This window comes from Barbus barbus, assembly GCF_936440315.1.
Source record: "Barbus barbus genome assembly, chromosome: 2".
Lineage (NCBI taxonomy): Eukaryota > Metazoa > Chordata > Actinopteri > Cypriniformes > Cyprinidae > Barbus > Barbus barbus.
The window spans coordinates 4,253,041-4,275,466 of NC_136730.1; the positions used below are offsets into that span (position 1 = coordinate 4,253,041).

Below are 22,426 nucleotides of genomic sequence, written 5' to 3' on the forward strand. Positions count from 1 at the left end.
TAATCACACAGTCTGAAGCTGCAGACAGAAACATCAGACTCAGGACAGAAAGACACAACCTTTACCGTAAGAACAATTTACAAGTTAATTCTAGAATTAGATTTTTGAGGTATTAATTGTCTTAATGATTATGTACAGTGATTTTTTGTTACTATTAATGGATTTTTAACATTGTTGAAATCGTGTTAAATCATGTTTATATTTGAAATCTAATATTAGCTTCTTCAGAAATGGACCATACTCCGTATTTCATTCTTATTCACATTGGTGAGTGCATTTGTGGTTTATACAGTTGTTTCATTCGGTTTGATGAAAAGCATTAAAGCAAATCCTCTCTTTCACAGCTCTCTGCTCCGTATCTGAATGTGTTCAGCGTCAGTATCACTTTATAAATGAGACGAAGACCTGGACTGAAGCTCAGAGATACTGCAGAGAGAATTACACAGATCTGGCCACCGTTGACAACATGAACGAGCTGAACGAACTGAAGAAGAGTCTGAAGGAGAGTGTGAATGATAGACGTGTCTGGATTGGGCTGCAGAAGACGGGTGGTAATAAATGGCAGTGGCCTTCAGGTGAACCTGCTCTCTATCTGAACTGGGGAGAGAAACAACCTGATGGGAGAGATGATTGTGGTATGATGCTGAATGGACAATTGCATGATTTGCCATGTAATGATAACCGACATTTCATCTGCAACAATAGTGAGTACAGCTAAAATTACATTTGTCATACTTTGTCATATAATTTGTCATACGTATTATAATTTGTCATTTGTCATTCATAGACACAATTCCCAGAAAAAATAAAAAAAAAACACAAACACTATGGGGTATTTGACAATAGGAACCTGCAATTGAAGAATCTATAATCACATGATAATGAACATAATATTCATAATTAATTTACAGCAGTGACTATAATACTGCTTGATATTTTTAGCCTTCAGTATGTTGATACAAACCTGTGATTTCATTATTGCTTGTGGATTATCTTAAATCTAGCTCATTAAAACATAAAACAATAGAACTGCAACAGTATTCATTTACAAATTACTAATCTACCGTCCAATTGGCTAATTTACTAAAACATTTAGTTTCAGTTAGGGGTGTTGGAGATGACGATTTGTGATCGAGGACGATAAAAATGTCTCCAGGATCTGCTTTTGGAGAAATATCGTAGTATTGCTGCAGCACACATTCTATCAGTCTCTATATACTGTACAACGCCACATACATCCACATCAGTGTTAACTATCAGTGGTAGAGTTACACTCTCGAAACACTGCACTTATTCGCAATCACAAAAGGGCATTATTTGCGTGTTTGAAAGCTTTTCATGCGCGCGCTGGTCTGCCCTGCGCTTTTTTCTGAGCCCGTGCACCTGAAGCGCGCACTAAAACGCCTGTCTAATAGCGTCTGATTAAGTTATCTTTTGAACTAATACTGTCAAAACACACAAGGTTTACATATAGACTCAGTTGGTTATGTCTAAAATGAAAGTAAACAGCAGAGACAAACGGATGCATGCCTGTATATTAGTCGCGTGCAGGTCTTAAACTAAAGCGACAGGACTAAACATGCAGCTGACTGTCTTTAAACGGGTAGTTCACCCAAATTTGTATTTCTTTCATTATTTACTCACTCACGTTGTCCCAACCCTGTATTCATTTCTTTCTAGTGCTGAACACAAAAGAAGATATTTTAAAGAACGTGGGTAACCAAACAGTTGCTCCACATTGACTTTGATATTCAGCAGAAGAAAGAAACTCATTCAGGTTTAAAACTCATTTTGAGTGAGTAAATGATGGTATAAATGACAGAATCGAGAGACAGATAACAGTTTTTGTTCTTTAGTGTTAAAAACAACAAGAGAGAAAAAAAACCTCACTATTCTTGACTGAAAAAAAAATCATAATACAGCTGCTTTAATAGAAATCAATCTATATAGAGTTGTATTGTTTGTTCATTCAATTTCATTGAATGCTCCTGCTAAATATGCCTATTGTACCTGAAAATAAAGCACTGTTTATTTTATTTGTATATTTGTAATTTCTATCTTTGTTCTTATTTTTTTATAACAAATATAAAATAATGACAGATTTTTTTCTTCGCCCACTTTGGCCTAAATATCCACCATTCTTTTATATATATACATTTTGTTACCTTGAAAGGCTTTGTCTTTATAACAGGAAAAATAGTTTGGCTGTATTGTGCAGACAAAATAGTAAAACCAACATGACAAAGAATTGTGATGAAATCATGATATTTCAAAAAAAAATAAAAATTGTGATATGATATTTTTTGCCATATCGCTCAGCCCTGGTTTCAGTGTAACATCTTCCTCTGTTTGATCTTCTCTGATCCAGCTCTTTGTGTCTCAAGTATCCTAGAGAAATATGTAAGGAAATAAGGGACACACAGAAAATCATGACAATGTTCAGAAATGTTATTACATGTGATTTCACGAGCAAGGACCACACCACAAGCAAATATGTAAATGAATAGTTTATTGTTCAGAATGTTAGGAATGAGTTGGAAGAGGATGAGAAGTTAAAGGGGAAAGGATGATGGTCAGGTTGATCTGGGCATCTGGAATTGATGGCCTAGATGAGAGGACATCATCTCGTTTGTATATTTAAAGGAACACTCCACTTTTTTGGAAATAGGCTCATTTCCCACCTCCATAAGAGTTAAACAGTTGAGTTTTACCGTTTTCGAATCCATTCAGCCGATCTCGTACCATGGATGCAGCAGGCGCAATGATATTAAACAGCACCTGAAAATAGTCCTGAATAGTTTCAGGTGTTGAGTAATATTATTGCACCTGCTGCATCCATGGAACGGCAGCAAAGTTCCTTCATTATTACGCCGGAATGAGAGGATAGTTCCTAGCCATATTGGCCTAGAAAATCGCAACTTTTCATTTTCTGTCGGTCTTAGTACACAATATAACTACAGAAGAGTCAAGCTTTAACTAGGAAAATTATTGAAACTCTTTGGTCATTTTTGAGCGAGATGTTAACGGTCTAATCAGATTCAATTATCTATACCAGAGATTCTCAAAGTCTACGTTCAAATGTCCAAATCTGAATTTTCATCAGTGTCAAAGGTCCGGACCGGAACAATTGGTTATTACAACACTTGTTTTTAATACTACATAACATGCATAACAAATCAACACTCATTTTTTTTGAAAAAATAAAGTGCCCTTTGCATTCAAAATACATTAATAACAAGTGCAAAAGTGGCAAAACAATTAATTTAAGTGTCAGCATTATAGGTCAACCGATATGGGTTTTTCTAGCGATCGATGGCCAATATATGATGCAGATTTTTTGGGCTGATATATTTGCCCTATTTTCTTTTTTCCTCCCCTTCATCTCAAAAAAGAGAGTAGAGTAAATGATTATTGCAGGGCACAATATGGTAGTAGTAGTAGCCTAATTCATAGTAATAATACATAGCTCAAAACTTAAGCACCTTCTCAAAACAGTTCTGAAGCTTTTTGTTTATGTTTGCTGACAGACAGCAGTGTTTCCCACAGACTTCCAGATGCAAATTGAATCACTGCCAGCAGGAGCGCTGTTGGAGCGGCAGATATAATGGTTTCCTCTGAAACGGCTGTAATGAAATGACATTGTTTGTTTGCCGTGATCCACGCCGTGCCATCATTGCCACACATGACCCAGCTCTGGCTGAATGGGTACATGCCATTGCCGACAGGAAGCCAGCAGTGCCAGTTTGAGGCCACATTTGGTCCAAGTCCATTTGCTATGTGGGTATGTGTGTGCGTTACAGTGCTGCAGCTCATTAGATTAGAACAGCGATTAACTTACCTGTACAGTAAGCTGTTTAAAACTTGCATTCTCCTGTTTAATTTCGAGCATCCAGTAATATAATCACACAAGTCATCTGCGCTTATAATGCACACTAAATCTCAAATACTGCTCTGGAGCGTTATTCAAGGCTTAGTATATCCCAGGGATCCTCAAATCTGGACCATTGCTGCAGCTCTAACTCTAATCAAACACACCTGAGCTGCTAATCAGAGTCTTCAAGATCAGTAGAAAATCCCAGGTAGGTGAGTTTGATCAGGGTTGGAGCTAAACTCTGCAGCAGATTGGACCTCCAGGGAAAGATCTGAGGAACCCTGGTATATCCCATCATGCATCATGTTCTGAAAATAAATTCTGAGACTTTTTGCCACAATCACAGGAGAGGTGACAAACTTTTTCAATGTAAGATTGACATTAATAATCATTAGATAATAATAATAATAATAATAATTTGGAAGTAAAAAACAAAGTGCTGCACATTTTATTGGTGCAAAGATGAGCAGTTATTTTGTACATTTGCAACTGCTTTTTAGCACTTAATTAGAAGAACCAGAAATTCAATTGTGTCATCTGTTATAGGGACCATCGAACAGACATTTACAAGTGTATTTTAAAATGCAAAGTAAATTAAAAAATAAATAAATAAAAAATTATAATAATGCTCTGTAAACTTGCATTTTTACAACACTATAAGTGTGTCCTATCATGTAATGAAAAGTTCTACACACACTTGTGGTCATCATGCTGACTTGAACACTTACCAAATACAGGAAATATGTCATATGTGACCCTGGACCACCAAACCAGTCATAAGGGTAAATTGAGATTTGAAATTTAGATTTATTCATTAGCTTTCCATTGATGTATGGTTTGTTATGATAGGACAATATTTGGCTGAGATACAACTATTTGAAAATCTGGAATCTGAGGATGCAAATAAATAAATAAATAATAAAATAAAATAGAATAGAATTAAAAAATATTGAGAAAAATTGCCTTTAAAGTACATTTACATTTACATTTAGTCATTTGGCAGACGCTTTTATCCAAAGCGACTTACAATTGGGGAATACAAAAAGCGATTAATCTTGAAGAGGCAATCAGACAAAGGAAGTGCTCGTAACACCAAGTCTCAGTTATTGTTCAAAGTAGTCCAAATGAAGTTCTTAGCAATGCATATTACTAACCAAAAATTAAGTTTTGATATATTTACGATAGGAACATGGTCTTTACTTAATATCCTTAACACTAACAAGATGACTAGGTAACAAGACACACCTGGGAAAGCGAACAAGAGGACCAATGAAACAAAAGGACAACACGATGACTACAAATGGCACTCTAGACAGGGAGTAACAAAAAATCCAAACACAAGACAGGGGAACACTGGCAAGATCATGACACCTGTTCAAACCACCCAATGGACTGTTCGATCAACGAGCGTGTCCTTCAAAGCCATCAGACGAAGTCAAGTTCACATCATTATTCGTACAAAACCATTTTCTCAGAACATGAGTTTTGCTATTTAGAACACAATTTAAAGCGGGATTGTCATGCCAAGCAATCCTCGATTAAAACATTAAAACAGCATACCACTGGAAAATTGTTCGAACCCAGACAGCAAGCAGTGTTGGCCCAGATCCGGCCCGCATGGATTTCACACGGGCCAGATGTGGGCCGGATCTGGGCCAACATTATGTTGCTGTCTGGGAAAGCAGCAAATATTTATATTTAAATAATGATTTATGAAGACTATTCTTGATAATGATTTCATGAAATTTCAGTGCTTAACTCCATTAATGAGTGTCATATTTAATCTAAATGTGTATGTAAAATGACTTTAAAATCATTGTTTACTTTATTTCGCTCACTTCAGTAAAAGAGTGCATACGCATGGTCTAGACTCTAGAGTATCCATAAGGTGCATACATATTTGTGCCTAATTTGTTTTTTATAAATCCCAATATGTGCGGGGAAAATTGCGTACATACATTTTTATTCCCATTTTGTGCTTATGCAATGTTTATACATCAGGCCTCAGATCTCTTAAAGCTGACGCTACATGTCTGCCATGACAAATTCATCCACAGAGTTTGTTCTGCATGTTGTTTTTGATCAGTCTCTCTCTAGTTTCTTCTTGTGCTTGGTTTGGTTTCCAGATAAACTGATTGTGATCAGAGAGAATCGGACGTGGTCTGGAGCTCTGAGATACTGCAGACAGAATCATGTGGATCTGGTCTCGGTTCATTCAGAAGAGCTTCAGCGTCGTGTGAGGAACGTGGTTAAACGGGCGTCTACTGCGGCGGTGTGGTTGGGTTTACGTCACTCCTGCACTGTGGGCATCTGGTTCTGGGTGAGTGGAGAGACTGTGTGCTATCAGAACTGGGCTCCAGGGAACGGCACATCAGAGGAGGACTGTGAAGAAACAGTGAGATCTGGAGCAGTTCAGTCTGGAGGAGATCAGCGCTGGATCAGCCGTCCTGAAACTGACCAACTCAACTTCATCTGCAGCAGATATTAAGAGTGAAAGATACACAGAGCTTTAATATAAGAGATACAATGCTTGTGTGTTCCTTTAAATTCATTAATCACTCTGTAAAGCAATAATTTGACATATAATAATTTCTAACTCAGCAGGCAGTCGCACCTGAAGGTTAAAAGCAGAAATCTTTTGCTCAGATGTTTGTTAATATAGTTCAAACAGTTCAAAACAATAACTGTTATTGACTGCACTGTAAACTGCATGAATTGTTCTCTTGAGGGTCTGTTTTTCTGCAGGTGGGTGAATTTCTGTTGATGTATCAGTGATTCCTGTGGGTTTGTTGATTTCGTTTTACACTCATATATACTCATTAGTAGATATACTATTATAATGTTTTCTTTCTATTTTATTATGAGATAATTCAATAATTTAAGTTCCTTATTTGTTTCAAGGATCTGTGTTTGCTGGTGTGAATACTTCTTTAGCTCTTATATTATTGATTAATCATGTCTTTAGATTAGAAATGACTGGTTGAATGTGTGTTAGTGAGCACCAGCATTATGTGCTTTAGATCATTTGAATATTGTTTATTCTTTATCAGGGAAGGTTGGATGTAAAATAATTACGATGTTTGTGCGAAACATAAATGTCAACAACAGCAGCTCAAATAAAATCCTGTAAAACCAGCAATCTCACCTTATTTCATTATTTTGAATTATCATCCAACAGAGAGCAAAAACTGTTTAAATCCTTTTTATTCAGGCATAGTGTAACTTCCCTGATGTTTGGGTTTAAAGGGGAGCTGATGAACAAGCGCTCTTAAACATTCATCATCTACATTTATTATTACAAATGTTTACATTTTGATTCCCATGATAGTAAGAAAAATTACATTGACATACTTTAAAAAACATATGATAGGTTTGTAAATAAATAAATTGTTGATTGATGATTTTAGGAATCAAAGTAATACGACTAACAAATAAGACGTGTTTGTAATGAATATGACTCGATCAATAACACATTGTTTGTGCTTCTGTTTCATATCAGAGATGTAAATATAGTCCGGCCTGAACGGATAAATGTGGCGTGGACATAAACAAATGAACGAGGAAGTGTTTACATGCAAATGTGTTCATGTCTTCTGAACAAACAAACTAAAAGCATACAGTAAACTGGAGGAGTATGAAATGAAACACATTTAGGCTTTTCACAAACAAAATCTTCTCAAAGTAACAATTTTTAATGCTCACATTCCAGCCAATCACAATCAAGTATTTAGACAGAGAATATAAGACACTTTTTATTCTGAAACAGCAGCAGAATATAATATTATTTCAGCTGGGAAACCGAGTCCAACAACATTTACTAACATTATAAATGGACCTCAGGAGAATAAATACATGATATGAGCTCTTTAATGCAGGGTGGTGAGGGTCTTCATCTCGTCTCTGTTTTGCACGTCTGCCATGGTCTCGTCTTCACCAGCAGGGGTCCCGGCTCTCGCCCCGTCTCCTTTACGACTCAGTTTGACGGACAGCTTGGTGAAAACAGAGCTCTCTGCATTAGAGCCGCGACTGCTGCGGGTGGAGGCCGACTCCGAGTTGGTTCCTTCGAAGAGTTTGGCCATGAAGCCCAGACCAGCCTTTTAAATTAAATTTATGTATAGTAACTTATTTAGATTGCGTTCTGCTTAACCTAATTAGCTTTTGAGTTCACATCACAAATGAATGAATGAATGAGTGTATGACATTTCACTATAGGCCTAAGTGACTTCAATAAATCATAAAATATCTATAATAATAATTATAAATTATATAATATCATATTAGGGCGTTATAATATTCTATTATTATGACTCCCCACCTACTTGAGGTTGTAGTTTGATATTTAAATACATTTTATTTTTCTATCATATTCTATTCTATTCCACTCTATTCATTTTATACAGCCTATAAGATTTTTTTTCTAAAGATGTTTCTCCCAACATTATGATAACGTTCATAAAGTAGCCTGCAATTATAAGGACATGAATACTAGGACATGATAATACCATTATAACATTTAGCAATTAATTATTACAGTTTTTGCCCGTTGCTTGAACACATTTTGCAAAACTTCGCTCATTGTGCCAAAACTCTAAACACAAGTAAACATGACACAACACTGGGAAATATACCATTCACATCTGTGCCAAATTGAAACTCTACTCTCAAAACCTAACATTCCTTTGTCAAAATGTAACTCTGTTGACAAAATGACACATACTTGCATCATATGCAAACACTTTCAGATCAGGGGGAACACACTAGTCTACTTTATATAAACACTGCAGTCTTAAATTTTCATTGTTTATTCAGAAGGCATATTTTCAGGAGACACATTTTCAAACAACCAAAAAAGCAAATAGGCCTACTCAATATTGTACATTGCAGCACTGTACATTGCAGTACCATGAATTCAGATAAAGCTAAAAAAAAATTAAAAAAAATAATACAGTAATAGAAAAAACACTATACTGTAAATACAAAAAATCATGACAATTGTGCATACATGGGCTCACGGATCCCGCCGTCTGTTGGGGTCTGGCCACAGGACCTCATCGACATCGCAAGCAATGTCTTCTCCCGCTAGGCACCGGGGAAAATATCCTCTTGCATGTCGAAACCATCCATGGATTGCTGTCACCTGAATGTCGCCGCAGGCCTGTTCCATTGCCTGCAGAAGAGGCATGCGGGCATGTGGTTGGCGGTCATATACACGCCATCTCCAAGCCGAAAAAAATTCCTCTATAGGGTTTAAAAATGGTGAGTAAGGGGGCAAGTATACCACTTCAAATTGATTGTGGTTGGTGAACCAGGCCTGGACCAGAGCAGCCCGATGGAAACTGACATTATCCCATATCACCACAAACCTGGGCTGATCTGGTCTGTACAGCTATATTATGGAGAGCATCTAGAAATGTGAGTATATGTTGGCTATTGTATGGACCTAGTTTTGCATGATGATGCAGAAGCCCTCGAAGGCTTATGGCGGCACACAATGGCGGCACACAATTTCTGCTCAACAGCTTTTTCCCCCAGGCTGTGAGAGCCCTGAACTCAAACCACCCCGCCCCCCTCTGAAACACCATGCAAACCCCTACCTCCTGAAACATGGACCACCCCCCACCCCAAACCTTACCACACCAAAGAAAAACTGTATGGAAATTTAATTTTTTTTATTTATTTTATTTTTATTTTTTGTGCAATTCAAAGTGTGCTACACACAGGTGAGTGGGCCTGTACAAACCACCTGTAGTAACACACTCTCCTCTATGTGCACTATGGACACTTTACACTATGGACACTTTACACTTTACACTATGTGCACTATGGACACTTTACACTATGGACACTTACACTTTACACTATGTGCACTATGGACACTTTACACTATGGACACTTTACACTATGTGCACTATGGACACTTACACACACTGCTGCGTGTGCACAATCCCACAAAAGACTCAGCAATATATGTATGTTTACATGCTCATGCACTACTAATCATCCTACACTGTTCCCCAACCAGCTGCTGACTCAAATGTCTCTCTTTGCACATGTACAGTATTTGTGAAGCATTCGTATAGTTTGTATTTTTTATCTTCTATTTTTTAGTTTGTATAGGGTAATATTTATGTGAAGCATTCGTATAGTTGTATTTTTTATCCTTTATTCTTTTAGTTTGTATAGGGTAAATACTTATATATAGTATACTTATAGTTAAATCTGTCAGTAGGTTAGTAGTGTATAGGTTTATAGTGTTTTTTAATCATTGTTGTATGTCTGTATTTATGTAGCACCGTGGTCCTGCGAGACACGACATTTCGTTCCACTGTATGTCCCCACATGTAGCGGAATGACAATAAAGCTCAACTTGAACTTGAACAATGTGATATTTCCCCCGCGCTGCCCTGGGACAATTGCCCTTTGGCCAATTACATTACGACCCCGTCGTCTTGTTTTGCTCAGGTCGAATCCAGCTTCATCAATGAAAATGAATTCATGAGGCTGTGCAGCTCCATCCATGGCCAAGATTCTCTGTAAAAAAAAAAAAAGAGAACATATTACTGTACTACAGTGCTACACATACAGAACCCTCACCCCATCACACAGGTACCTGTGTAGCTCTCAGAATGGATCCATGTGGTACTGATATGGTACATATTCAGCTGCTACTGGATTTCACCAATACTGTATTGTAAATGTAAAGGACAGTTACACTTACCCGTACATATTCAGCTCGAAGTCCTTTGACCCGGTTACTGTTCCTCTCAAATGGGACTCTGTAGAGCTGCTTCATGGTAATGCTGTGTTTTCCCAAGATGCGTCTGATGGTGGTGATGCTCACATGGTTTATGTTGTTGAACACTTGCCTGTCTGCAAGTATTTTCTGTCGTAGCTGGTGGAGACGGATGGCATTGTCTGCCCTCACTAGGTCCACAACGGCAAGTTCCTGCTGTTGTGTGAACAGGCGTTGGCGTCCTCCCCCAGAAGGTCTTCGAGTCATTCTAGAGAAATACAACCACATATTGTCATCGGTTCGCTTATTTTTCTTACAGTACTTTACTGTATATATTGTATCATCCACTGTACAACACTGTACTTCAATATAAGTAATCATGGTATGTTTCACAAAAACTACCACTTTGGCTGCAAAAGGAGCATTAGCACCCTGCAATACCCTGTACACTTGATATGGTAATGTGATATACCATACAACAGTGCTATAAAAACCATCTGAGTAGAGTAGAAGGTAGAGAGGTGAAGACATACCTGTATTCTAGTCGGAATGTTCTTATTACAGATACCACTGTGAAGCGGCTTAGATGTGGGTGGACTCTCTGCCCAGCTTCCCTCATAGTCAGGCCATGGTTGATGACATGGTCCACCAAAGTTGCTCTTATATCATCAGAAATATGGGTCCGTGCATGGCCTCTTCGACCTCCTCCTCCTCTTCCTCTTCCTCCTCCTCTTCCTCTTCCTCTTCCTCCTCCTCTTCCTCTTCCTCTTGCTCTCCCTCCATCCATGCTTGCAAAGTTCTTGAAATGGCTAAACTGAGGGCTTTTTGTAGTTGGCTAATTGGTGTTCAGTTTTGCAAGTAAGTGCCTTCAGGTGTGTATTTGAATCAGAATCAGAATCAGAATCAGAATCAGAATGAGCTTTATTGGCCAAGTATGTTTACACATACAAGGAATTTGTTATAGTGACAGAAGCTCCACAGTGCAACAGAAAGACAGTAACAGGACAGGACACAGGTAATAAAACAAAATAACAAGAAATAGCCAATAACCAATGTACAAAGCAGCAAACAAAATAAAAAATAAAAAATACACAATATATAATATAGGCGACTATGTATGTACAGGTCAAGTATGTGCAAGTTAGAAATGAGAGAATAAAAATAAAATAAGTGAGTGTGGTGAATGGATAATGAATTAGTTGTGTGTTCTACATTTATTTATTGAGTGTTCATGAGATGTATTGACTGAGGGAAGAAACTGTTCCTGTGTCTGGTCGTTCTGGTGCTCAGAGCTCTGTAGCGTCGACCAGACGGTAACAGTTCAAAGAGGTTGTGTGCTGGATGTGAGGGGTCCAGAGTGATTTTACCAGCCCTTTTGCTCACTCTGGATAAGTACAGTTCTTGGAGAGTGGGGAGGGTTATACCAATGATTCGCTCAGCAGTCCGGACTACCCTCCGTAGTCTTCTGAGGTCAGATTTGGTAGCTGAGCTGAACCAGATAGTTATTGAGGTGCAGAGGATGGATTCAATGATGGCAGAGTAGAACTGTTTCAGTAAGTCCTGTGGCAGGTTGAACTTCCTCAGCTGGCGAAGAAAGTACAACCTCTGCTGGGCCTTCCTGACAATGGAGTCAATGTGAATATCCCACTTCAGGTCCTGAGAGATGGTGGTGCCCAGGAATCTGAATGACTCCACTGCAGTCACAGTGCTGTTCATAATGGTGAGTGGGGGGAGAGCAGGGGGGTTTCTCCTGAAGTCCACTATCATCTCCACAGTTTTGAGCATGTTAAGCTCCAGGTTGTTGAGACTGCACCAGACAGCCAGCTCCTTAACCTCCTGTCTGTAAGCAGACTCGTCACCGTCCTGGATGAGGCCGATCAGTGTGGTGTCGTCTGCAAACTTCAGGAGCTTGACAGAGGGGTCTTTAGATGTGCAGTCGTTGGTGTAGAGGGAGAAGAGCAGTGGGGAGAGTACGCAGCCCTGAGGAGCTCCAGTGCTGGTGGTACGAGTGCTGGATGTGAATTTGCCAAGCTTTACTAACTGCTGTCTGTCTGTCAGGAAGCTGTTGATCCACTGGCAGACGGAGGTGGGGACGGAGAGCTGAGTTAGTTTATTTTGAAGGGTTTCCGGGATACTGGTGTTAAAAGCGGAGCTGAAATCTACAAACAGGATCCTCACATAAGTCCCTGGTCTGTCCAGATGCTGCAGGATGAAGTGCAGTCCCATGTTGACTGCATCATCCACAGACCTGTTTGCTCTGTAGGCAAACTGCAGGGGGTCCAGTAAGGGTCCAGTGATGTCCTTCAGATGAGCCAAAACCAGTCTTTCAAATGATTTCATGGCTACAGACGTTAGGGCCACAGGTCTGTAGTCATTAAGACCAGTGATTTAGTGTTTCTTTGGGACGGGGATGATGGTGAAGTGTTTGAAGCATGAGGGGACTTCACACAGCTCCAGTGATCTATTGAAGATCTGCGTGAAGATGGGGGCCAGCTGATCAGCACAGATTTTTAGGCAGGCTGGTGACACACCATCTGGACCAGGTGCTTTCCTTCTTTTGTTCTTCCTGAAGACCTGGCACACATCATCTTCGCTGATATGAATTGTAGGTGTGGGGGAGAGAGGGGTTGCTGGAGGTGTGAATGGTTGTGTGGAGGGGTGTTCTGGGCGGGTGTGGGGTGATCGTTCAAAACGACAAAAGAACTCGTTTAAGTCGTCTACCAAGTGTTGATTCTCCAGAGTGCTGGGGGGTGGTGTTTTGTAGCTGGTGATGTCCTTCAATCCTAACCACACTGAAGCCGGATCACTGGAAGAGAATTTGTTCCTGAGCTTGTCAGAATAATTCCTCTTTGCCACTCTGATCTCCTTTTCCAGGGTGTATTTGGCCTGTTTGTACAATACTTTATCCCCCTTTCTATGAGCATCTTCTTTGGCCTGACGGAGCTGTCTGAGTTTGGCAGTGAACCATGGTTTGTCATTGTTGTAGAATAGATGAGTCCTGGTAGGAATGCACATGTCCTCACAGAAACTGATATAAGATGTTACAGTCTCTGTGAGCTCGTCCAGGTCATTTGCCGCAGCTTCAAAAACAGTCCAATCAGTCAGGTCGAAACAGGCTTGTAAATCCCGCTCTGTTTCATTAGTCCATCTTTTAACAGATCTTAATACAGGCTTTGCAGACTTAAGTTTCTGCCTGTAGGATGGAATAAGATGAACCAAACAGTGATCAGAGAGTCCTAAAGCTGCTCGTGGAACAGAGTGATATGCGTCCTTTATCGTTGTGTAACAGTGATCCAATATATTACTGTCTCTGGTGGGACATGTAACATGCTGTCTGTATTTTGGCAGTTCACGGGAGAGATTTGCTTTATTAAAGTCCCCGAGAATGATTAAGACAGAGTCCGGGTGTTGTTGCTCACTCTCTGTGATCAGATCAGCGAGTTTCTGTAAAGCTGTGCTCACGTGCGCTTGCGGTGGAATGTAGACACTCACGAGAATGAACGAGCAGAACTCCCGCGGCGAATAGAACGGCTTGCAGTTAATGAAGAGCGTTTCTAGATCTGAACAGCACATCTTCTTTAACACAGTTACATCTGTACACCACCTCTCATTGATGTAAAAGCATGTCCCGCCGCCGCGCGATTTCCCCGTTGATTCTGTGTCCCGATCTGCTCTGATCAGCTGGTAATTAGGCAGATGAATCGCGCTGTCCGGTATGTCGCCATTCAACCAGGTTTCCGTGAAACACAGAGCAGCAGAGTTAGAAAAGTCCTTGTTTGTCCGGGAGATCAGAAGGAGTTCGTCCGTTTTGTTGGGTAGAGAGCGGAGATTCGACAAATGGATGCTAGGTAACGCCGTTCTAAATCCGCGCTGACGAAGTTTCACGAGCGCTCCGGCTCGCTTTCCCCGTCTGCGCCTCCTGTAGCGTTTGACCAGAGCTACGGCTCCACCAACTACAATGTCCAGCAAAACGTCCGAAAAATCAAAAACCGGTAGAAGATTTTGTGGTGTGTTCTGCCGAATGTTCAGCAGGTCATCCCTGGTAAAACTGATCTTATTTGAAAAACAAAAAACAGGAAAAACAAACAAAAACAATACAAACACTGAGGAGCAACGCACAATAGCTGCCATCAGCGGCGCCATTTTGATTTGAGTGGTTGCAATTACCCGATGTGTTTTGTATTTTGGATACACGTGTTTTCCAAATGGCACCCTGAGATTTCATTTTTGAACGAAGTGTCTTATGTATGAAATAGAGTGTAGTATGCAGGACCATGTGTGTTGCATAAAGGAGTAAGTGTGTTGCATAATTGCAACTAGAGTGCAAAGCAGCGCTTTTGTTTAAGGTATGAGTACATGTGTTTGAGGTATGGTAACAAAAGCTTCAAGTTGTGTTACTTTAGTCTAATCATGGGTCTATAGTGTTCAAGCAACGGGCAAAAACTGTAATTTAGAAATTATATTAATAACATTACAATAACGTTCTGAGAATGTTGTTCTAAAAATGTTCTCTCAACATTATGAGAACGTTCAAGAACAAATAACGTCCTAAAGACATTCCAAGTATGTTGTTCTAAGAACGTTTTCTATCAACATTACAAGAACGTTAACCACGTTTTGTTTTTATCCTTTGCAATTTTTCAGGTCCTTAACTGAATAGGTGTGTCTTGTGTTCCTGTCACGGTGCTTTACTCACAATAGGTAAGATCTGCAACATCTACTAATGTAAATACTGTTTCTTGCGTGCCATTTCATTTTTTACTTCTGAGTAGCTTGTTTCTGTTTGCATCCTGTTTACTTTTAATTATCAGTAATTTAGTTTTTTAACAGGTTATATAAATGTTTTAAATTATTATTATTTCAAGTCGTATGGTATGTTATTTGTAAAACTCTTCTAAAATTGTATTTAAAGGTGGAAGCAGAATTTCTGAGGATTTTACCACTGTTCCTCTCGTCACAGTGTTTTTTGCACAACTTGACGACCAGGATGATCAGCTCATCAGAGTGCTGAAGAAGACAGGTGGATCGAAAGGAAGAAATTAACCTCACCTTCGCCCCAACCGCACAGGTATAGTTTACTTCTTTGTAGAACACATTTAGGAATAAATAAGTGTTGTCTAGTCTGTTACCATTTGTCAGAAACCAGTAACATCTGCAAATGCACCCCATATGAATATAACATTTCTTTGATTGTATTTCACAAAGCTTCTTTTTTTCCCTTTAAACAAATTGCTATTTCGTATTTACACTACACACTATGGATAAATAACCAGAATTGTGAGGAAACTGATGTACTGATGTTCAAAAGGACCCATCAAAGTTACAAGCAACAGAAAGAACAGAACTACTCATATTGAATAGTACCACCAACACACTGATCATTCACTCTGCAGTTTCCCAAAAAGCTTCCCTCTCTTTTCTCTACTTGAGAGATATATCGACTTATCAAACATATCGTCTGAGCTCCTGTCGCCCATCATCGTGCAGTATGAACACAGCAGACATGCAAAATGTAAAATGTTCTTTGAAAGAATGTACTTGCATTATTTTGCTATTTTATCATTATACTGTCATTATAAAATCAGTGGCATAAAATGGTCTTAAAATGGCAATAATTTCATTTATCGCAATTCATTTTGGTGCAATATATCGCACAACAAAAAGTAGTTATCGTGACAGCCCTACTTGAGTGTACTCTGTAATTGACTAATTGCATAATCATTGATAATGTTTGTACAAGTAAATGGTCATTGTACACTTGCCTACTTTTATAGTTAAAGTTTCACCCATTTCACATAAATATAGAAGAGTAATAGGTTTGTAGTATGTATGTTGATGCTGCTTTTTTTCTATTTAGAATGAAACTGTTGAATAGAAGAGGAAGTGCCTCTAAATGAAGATCCGAGCAGTCTCTTCAAAGAGTATCTGGTAAGTAATGCTAACAATTACTGCAGCAGTAACTGTATCCTAGGGCTTTTAAGAATATCACAATATCCATTTAACATTGTGGGACATGGCTTGTAGGAATGGCAATTTTGGTCTAGACCAACATCACGTTTCTGATCATTTAATCTTATAAATGTAGAACTTATGGCAGAGCTGCTATATTAGATGGCATCAGATCATACAGGTGTACTTAATAAAGTTGCCAGTGAGTTTACAAATTGTGAGGAATCAGTTTATAACAAAAGTAAGTAATCGAGCACTATTTTAAAACATTTACGGAGAAACTGCAATGCAAATGAGCTCTTTGGAAGTATATAATTGGCTGGTGACTTCATTGTTGTCCTTTTTTTTGTGTGTGTGGAAATGATTCAGATGGATGTGCTTCCCAGAGGGACCTTGAACAAGTTGTCTTTGGCATCTACAGCATTAATGCTGAGGGAGGTGATGCCACCACCACCACAGGTGATGTTGTAGTGATTGAGGGTGTTGAAGTGCTTCACGACTTGAGACATCGTTTCTGCATGTGCACTCTTAATGGGTGTCATATATGCAATGAACCTCAGTTATCCTCAGGAACTGAAAATGATCTTTTGAGGTGTTTCAGAAAATCTTCCTCCAGCTGGATGCTACCAGACTCTCAAACAAGGAACAGATGCTTAAAAACAAACTGTGTGAGTGAACCAACATTGAGCGTGTGGCGTTTAACACGAAGGCCTGCTTTGTGCATGCAACCATTTAATTGAAAAACACTTGAAAGATTATACCTCCTTTTCTTTTTTTTTTGTGTGAAAAAGTTTTTTTTTTAAAGGTAAAGATGTTGAGTTTACTGAAGTAATTTGTGTGGAACCTGTTGACAAACTGGACTTTATTCAACCTAACTAGTAAAAATTAAAGTAAGTGAAAGCATTTTATTTTGATTAAGCTTGAATTGAATGTTTTGTTGTAAAATCATTAGTTTACTTTGAATATACAAATACATAATATGCAACTTCTAAACAAATTGTGTTAGTCCATATAACATAACTGACTTTAGTTAAACTCAAACGTCTCTTGAGCAAAAATTTGTGATAATAGTTGACTTGAGTCAAAAAAATTATTTCTCCCTATAACAACCCCATTAAGTTAGATAACCTTGAAATATTTGTTTTCAACTTTCATAATCATGGAACCTGTTGACAAGCAAAAAATTAAAGTCAAGGTTTAATTTTTTTGAGTGTACTGTTGGTGCAAAGAAGATACGAAAAACACAACGAAACAGGTTTACTGTCAGATAAAAAGGACGTAAAGAAGATAACAATTATTTATTAAACCAATAGAGCTGCTCCTTATTGATACGAGTTGTGAAGGTTACTTTGTTACCCCATTTAAAATGTAAGTAGCGTAACTATTTCAACTGCTTTTATCAGTGTAATTGATTACTTTGAGTACTTTTCTAGATTTCTAATGAAAGTTTTCAACTGTTATTTATTTTAAAAATCAAACATGTGTCCTATTCTGTGTCCTAAACTTCTGAAACATTGGTGTCTCATTTTTAAGCAGTCGATGCAATTTGGGAAAGAAATCAATTAAATCTGTGTGCGTGCGCGCGTGTGTGTGTGTGTGTGTGTGTGTGTGTGTGTGTACGTACACGTTTATGCTACATTGTGAGGGTCAAGTGTCCCCACAAGGATAGTAAAACCTGATTTATTTGTTTTGTTTTTACATTGTAGGGACCGGCCTGCAGTCCCCACGAGGGAAATAATAAAAAAAAAATGAGTAAAAATGTTTATCTGAAATTGTAACAATGCAGACAGGTTTTCTGTAAGGAGTAGGTTTAGGGTTAGGGGATAAAAAATATTGTTTGGTCAGTATAAAAGTAATAGAAGTCTATGCAAAGTCCCTACAATTCACAGAAACAAACGTGTGTGTGTATGTATGTGTTTGTGTGGCAGATTTTGGTGGAAATTAAGATTGGATGCATCAATTTGCATTTTTGAATACCATAGAGGGTAAAGATAAATGTAATACACAACCACAGAAATAAAAGCCGATATGTAAGTTTAACATAACTCCCGAAACCCAACTGCTCCCCAGGCACCGCAGCATTGGGTGCCCACTGCTTTGGGTGTGTGTTGGCAATGGCATCCCAGCACACCCCCTACTGAAGCGCATGATGACATCACACAGGTACTGTATGCCAAACAGAAATAACTAAATTAATAAATGCACACAACATTCTAATTTTTTACTTTTTAGCCCATAAAGCACCAATGAGTAAAACAATATTTTGAATTAGGAGTTAGGAAATAAATAATTTTGACAACTTGTAATAACATCAAAGGAACTGTGCATATATTAACTTACTGCAATACATCACATTTATTCTCCTGTTTCATGTCGGAGATGTAAATATAGTCCAGCCTGAAGGTGTGACAAGCAAATGAATGAGGATGTGTTTACATGCAAATGTTTTCATGTTTTTCGAAGAAAACAAAAACATAGTAAACAGCAGAAATATGAAACTAAACAAAATAATTAATTACTAAAGAGTATCAATGGCTGGAATGCAAACATTAAAACAATCACAATCAAGTATCTAAAAAATTAGAAAATGAGGCAGAAAAAAATGAGACGTGACAGAAGGCGATGTTATTATTTCAGTTGGGATAATGAGTCCAACAATATTTACTAACATTATAAATGGACCTTAGGGAAATAAATGCATGATATATCCAATTTAACACAGGGTCTTCATCTGGGCTCTGCTGTGGCTCATCTCTTTTACTGGAGACTCAAATGGAGGGTTTTTAAAAGCTCTCGTGACCAGTATCATCTGTCTTCACTAATTAACTCAACCTCGTCAGTCAGATCATTAGTGGGTTGATGGTTTCAGCACCAGATTAATAGTGGCCCAAAGCAGAGAAGCACAAACATAATGATCAGACTGAACAGAGATGTAGCAGGAGATCCTCAGCCCACCAATAACATTAATATATTAATATACTTATTCCTTACTGACACAGACGTCAATATACAAATAAGGAGAAACAAATACACAAACATAGAGGAAGTGAATGTGAAAGGGGTTTTAGAGTAATAAACAAATGATGTGACGCTGAATGACGGAAGAGAGCAGATATAATCATCACACAGTCTGAAGCTGCAGACAGAAACATCAGAATCAGGACAGAAACACAACCTCTGAAGTATGAATGACTTACTGGTTATTTTTTTAAGTAGAAATGGATTTCAGAAATGTTAATATTGTCTCTATGATTGCTAAAACTGTTAAAATATTCTTTATTATTATTGTTGCATAATCATGTATTAATCCAAGATGAACATGAGAACATTTGAGTTTTTTTGTTTCTTTCTCAGAAATGGACCAAACTTTATATTTCATTCTTCTCGTTGGTGAGTGTGTTTGTGGTTTTATTGATGATTTATAGTTTCATTATGTTATATCTTGTTCTGAAAAGCATTAAAGCAAATCCTCCCTTTCACAGCTCTCTGCTCCGTATCTGAATGTGTTCAGCGTCAGTATCACTTTATAAATGAGGAGAAGACCTGGACTGAAGCTCAGAGATACTGCAGAGAGAATTACACAGATCTGGCCACCGTTGACAACATGAACGACACGAACGAGCTGAACGAGCTGAAGGAGAGTGTGAATGATAGACGTGTCTGGATTGGGCTGCAGAAGACGGGTCGTGATGAATGGCACTGGTCTTCAGGTGAACCTGCTCTCTATCTGAACTGGGCTACTGGACAACCAGAAAGCAGTTATTGTGGTATGATGCTGAATGGACAATGGCATGATTTGGCATGTAGTAATAACCAGTATTTCATCTGCAACAACAGTAAGTACAGCTACTTAAAATTACATCAACTCTTCATTTATAGATTCAACATATACCAAATTTTAATGCAACACTAAACACTATGAATGTTTAATTTGATCAGGAATGAAGATACTGTAGATATTTGTCACTTTCAATGTTGAGTCAGTTTCTATATAGGGACAATATTCTCTAGAGGGCATGACTTCATTCTTCTTTTATTGTCACACTATGTTATTTGTCACAGAGGGAAACTGCAATTAAAAAGTCATACTGTAGAAGAAAAAGAAAACAAAAATCACACACAGAGAGAAAATATGGACCCACTTTATATTAGGTGACCTTAACTACTTACATTTAACAACCTGGTCTCATAAAAATACATACCTCTGTGCGACACCGTTTTACGTACCTTACTGCACGTTTTGCCGCTGTTTCAAAGAGAAATGTCCACTGAGTGGCACTAAATATAGGTACGTATTGCTGTGTTTTTATTATGTTCCCTGTTGGAAATTTGCCCTACATCAAACCCAACCCTAAACCTACCCGATAGTGTTAACAAATGCAAAACTGGTATAAAAACGTATTTGTTGATTCAACTGTGCCATTTCAACTTCCTTTTATGCTAATTTGAACTGTTTTATTAAACTGTGATTACACGGGATTCGAATCAGAGCTCCTGGCCTTCGAAGTAGGCTACGGCTCCGTACTCCGTGAGCTACCGAACAAACTTAAAATCTATGAAAATGCTAACATTCAAAAGCATCAGTTTTCAAATCTCCCAGCATATTGATATTGTTTTGAAGTTGTAACATGATATTCTTAAAGTAACTGTGCGAAAAATATGCTTTATTAATCAAAACTCTGTAAATTTGTGTGAAAAGGAGTAAAAGGTGTCAGAGTTTTACTTCCTCTAGTGTTTGTTCCTTTGGGAAACTGAAACTGCAGTAATATGTAGTTATTGGTACGTATTTCGTGTCTCGCTAAAAAGTGCACCCAGGTACATAAATGCCATGAGACTAGGTTGACATTTAAATTAACCATTTGATACAATGCACTTATTGTGTACAAAAATGTTTTTACATTGTACTTCTATTTTTAAACATACCTATATGTAATTACATCTGTAATTAATTTCTGTAATTACATTTATAATTACGCTGTTGATCCATCACTTACACCTTAACCAACCCTTAAACCTACCCATACCGCTTAACCTGTCCCTATCATTACCCGTATCCCACTTCATTAGCAGCAAAAGTGTTTTGCAATACAGTATGAATGCAATAAGTACATTGTACTTATTTTTTAACACCTAATGTAAAGTATTGATAGAAGAACTGGCAAAACAAGAGGGAAAGGAGCACAATATAAAGGCAGCAGAGAACATGAGGAGCAGGTGATAACACTAATGGTGCTTCTCCACTGTGTGCTACGACTCGGCTCGGCACAGTTCAGTTTGTGTTTCCACTGTAGTTTAGTACCACTTTAGAGTGGGTGGATTATTCACGTTGTTATAGTTGTGCCGGCTCTAAAGTCGGTGGTAGCCAAAGAGCTGAGAGACCTCCTGAAAAACCCCATCAAGCTCTCGCTGGATCCGCTCCTCAGCTATCAACATCTGTACTTCCTCAACAGACCACGAAACAGACATTTTTGGTTGTTTAAAAAAAGGTGCGCTCATTCAAAATATGACGCAGGTAGTGATGATGATTCTCTCTGGCCAATCAGTGATCAGCAGGGTTTACACGTCACATTTTGGTAACGGTAGGCCTACGGTACGACTCACTTGGACCCTCAGCCGAGATGATATCGAAACTATACACAGTGAAAAACCCCAAAAAGTGAGCCATACCGAACCATAAGACAAACGAGGACTCATGAGGACTAAACAAGGGGCCGTGTTAATTACAGACAAGGAGGCAGGGCTAGAGGAAAACATGGCAAACAACAACAAAGACTGAACAGATACAAAGACAGAGCCGTGTGCTCAGACACAACACAAAACACATTAAACAACGACAAGACAGAGAGAGCTGTTGAAGAAGACCCCTGACAGAC

The 22,426-nt window shown here is 38.4% G+C and overlaps 1 protein-coding gene across 3 annotated transcripts in view; it reads left to right on the plus strand.

The window, feature by feature from the left end:
* The window catches only part of LOC306888567 (macrophage mannose receptor 1-like), a 24,911-nt gene continuing 2,485 nt past the window's right edge, over positions 1-22,426 (plus strand). Inside the window, exons 1-3 of one of the 3 annotated variants that reach the window (XM_079446967.1) lie at positions 1-66; positions 220-267; positions 20,036-20,389. In XM_079446967.1, coding sequence (XP_079303093.1) covers positions 231-267; positions 20,036-20,389 — 391 coding nt within the window. In that variant the 5' untranslated portion in view covers positions 1-66; positions 220-230. Of the gene's footprint in view, positions 67-219; positions 268-19,678; positions 19,736-19,907; positions 19,944-20,035; positions 20,390-22,426 lie in introns of those variants that run through there. The other 2 variants (XM_079446968.1, XM_079446969.1) reach the window with 2 other exon arrangements.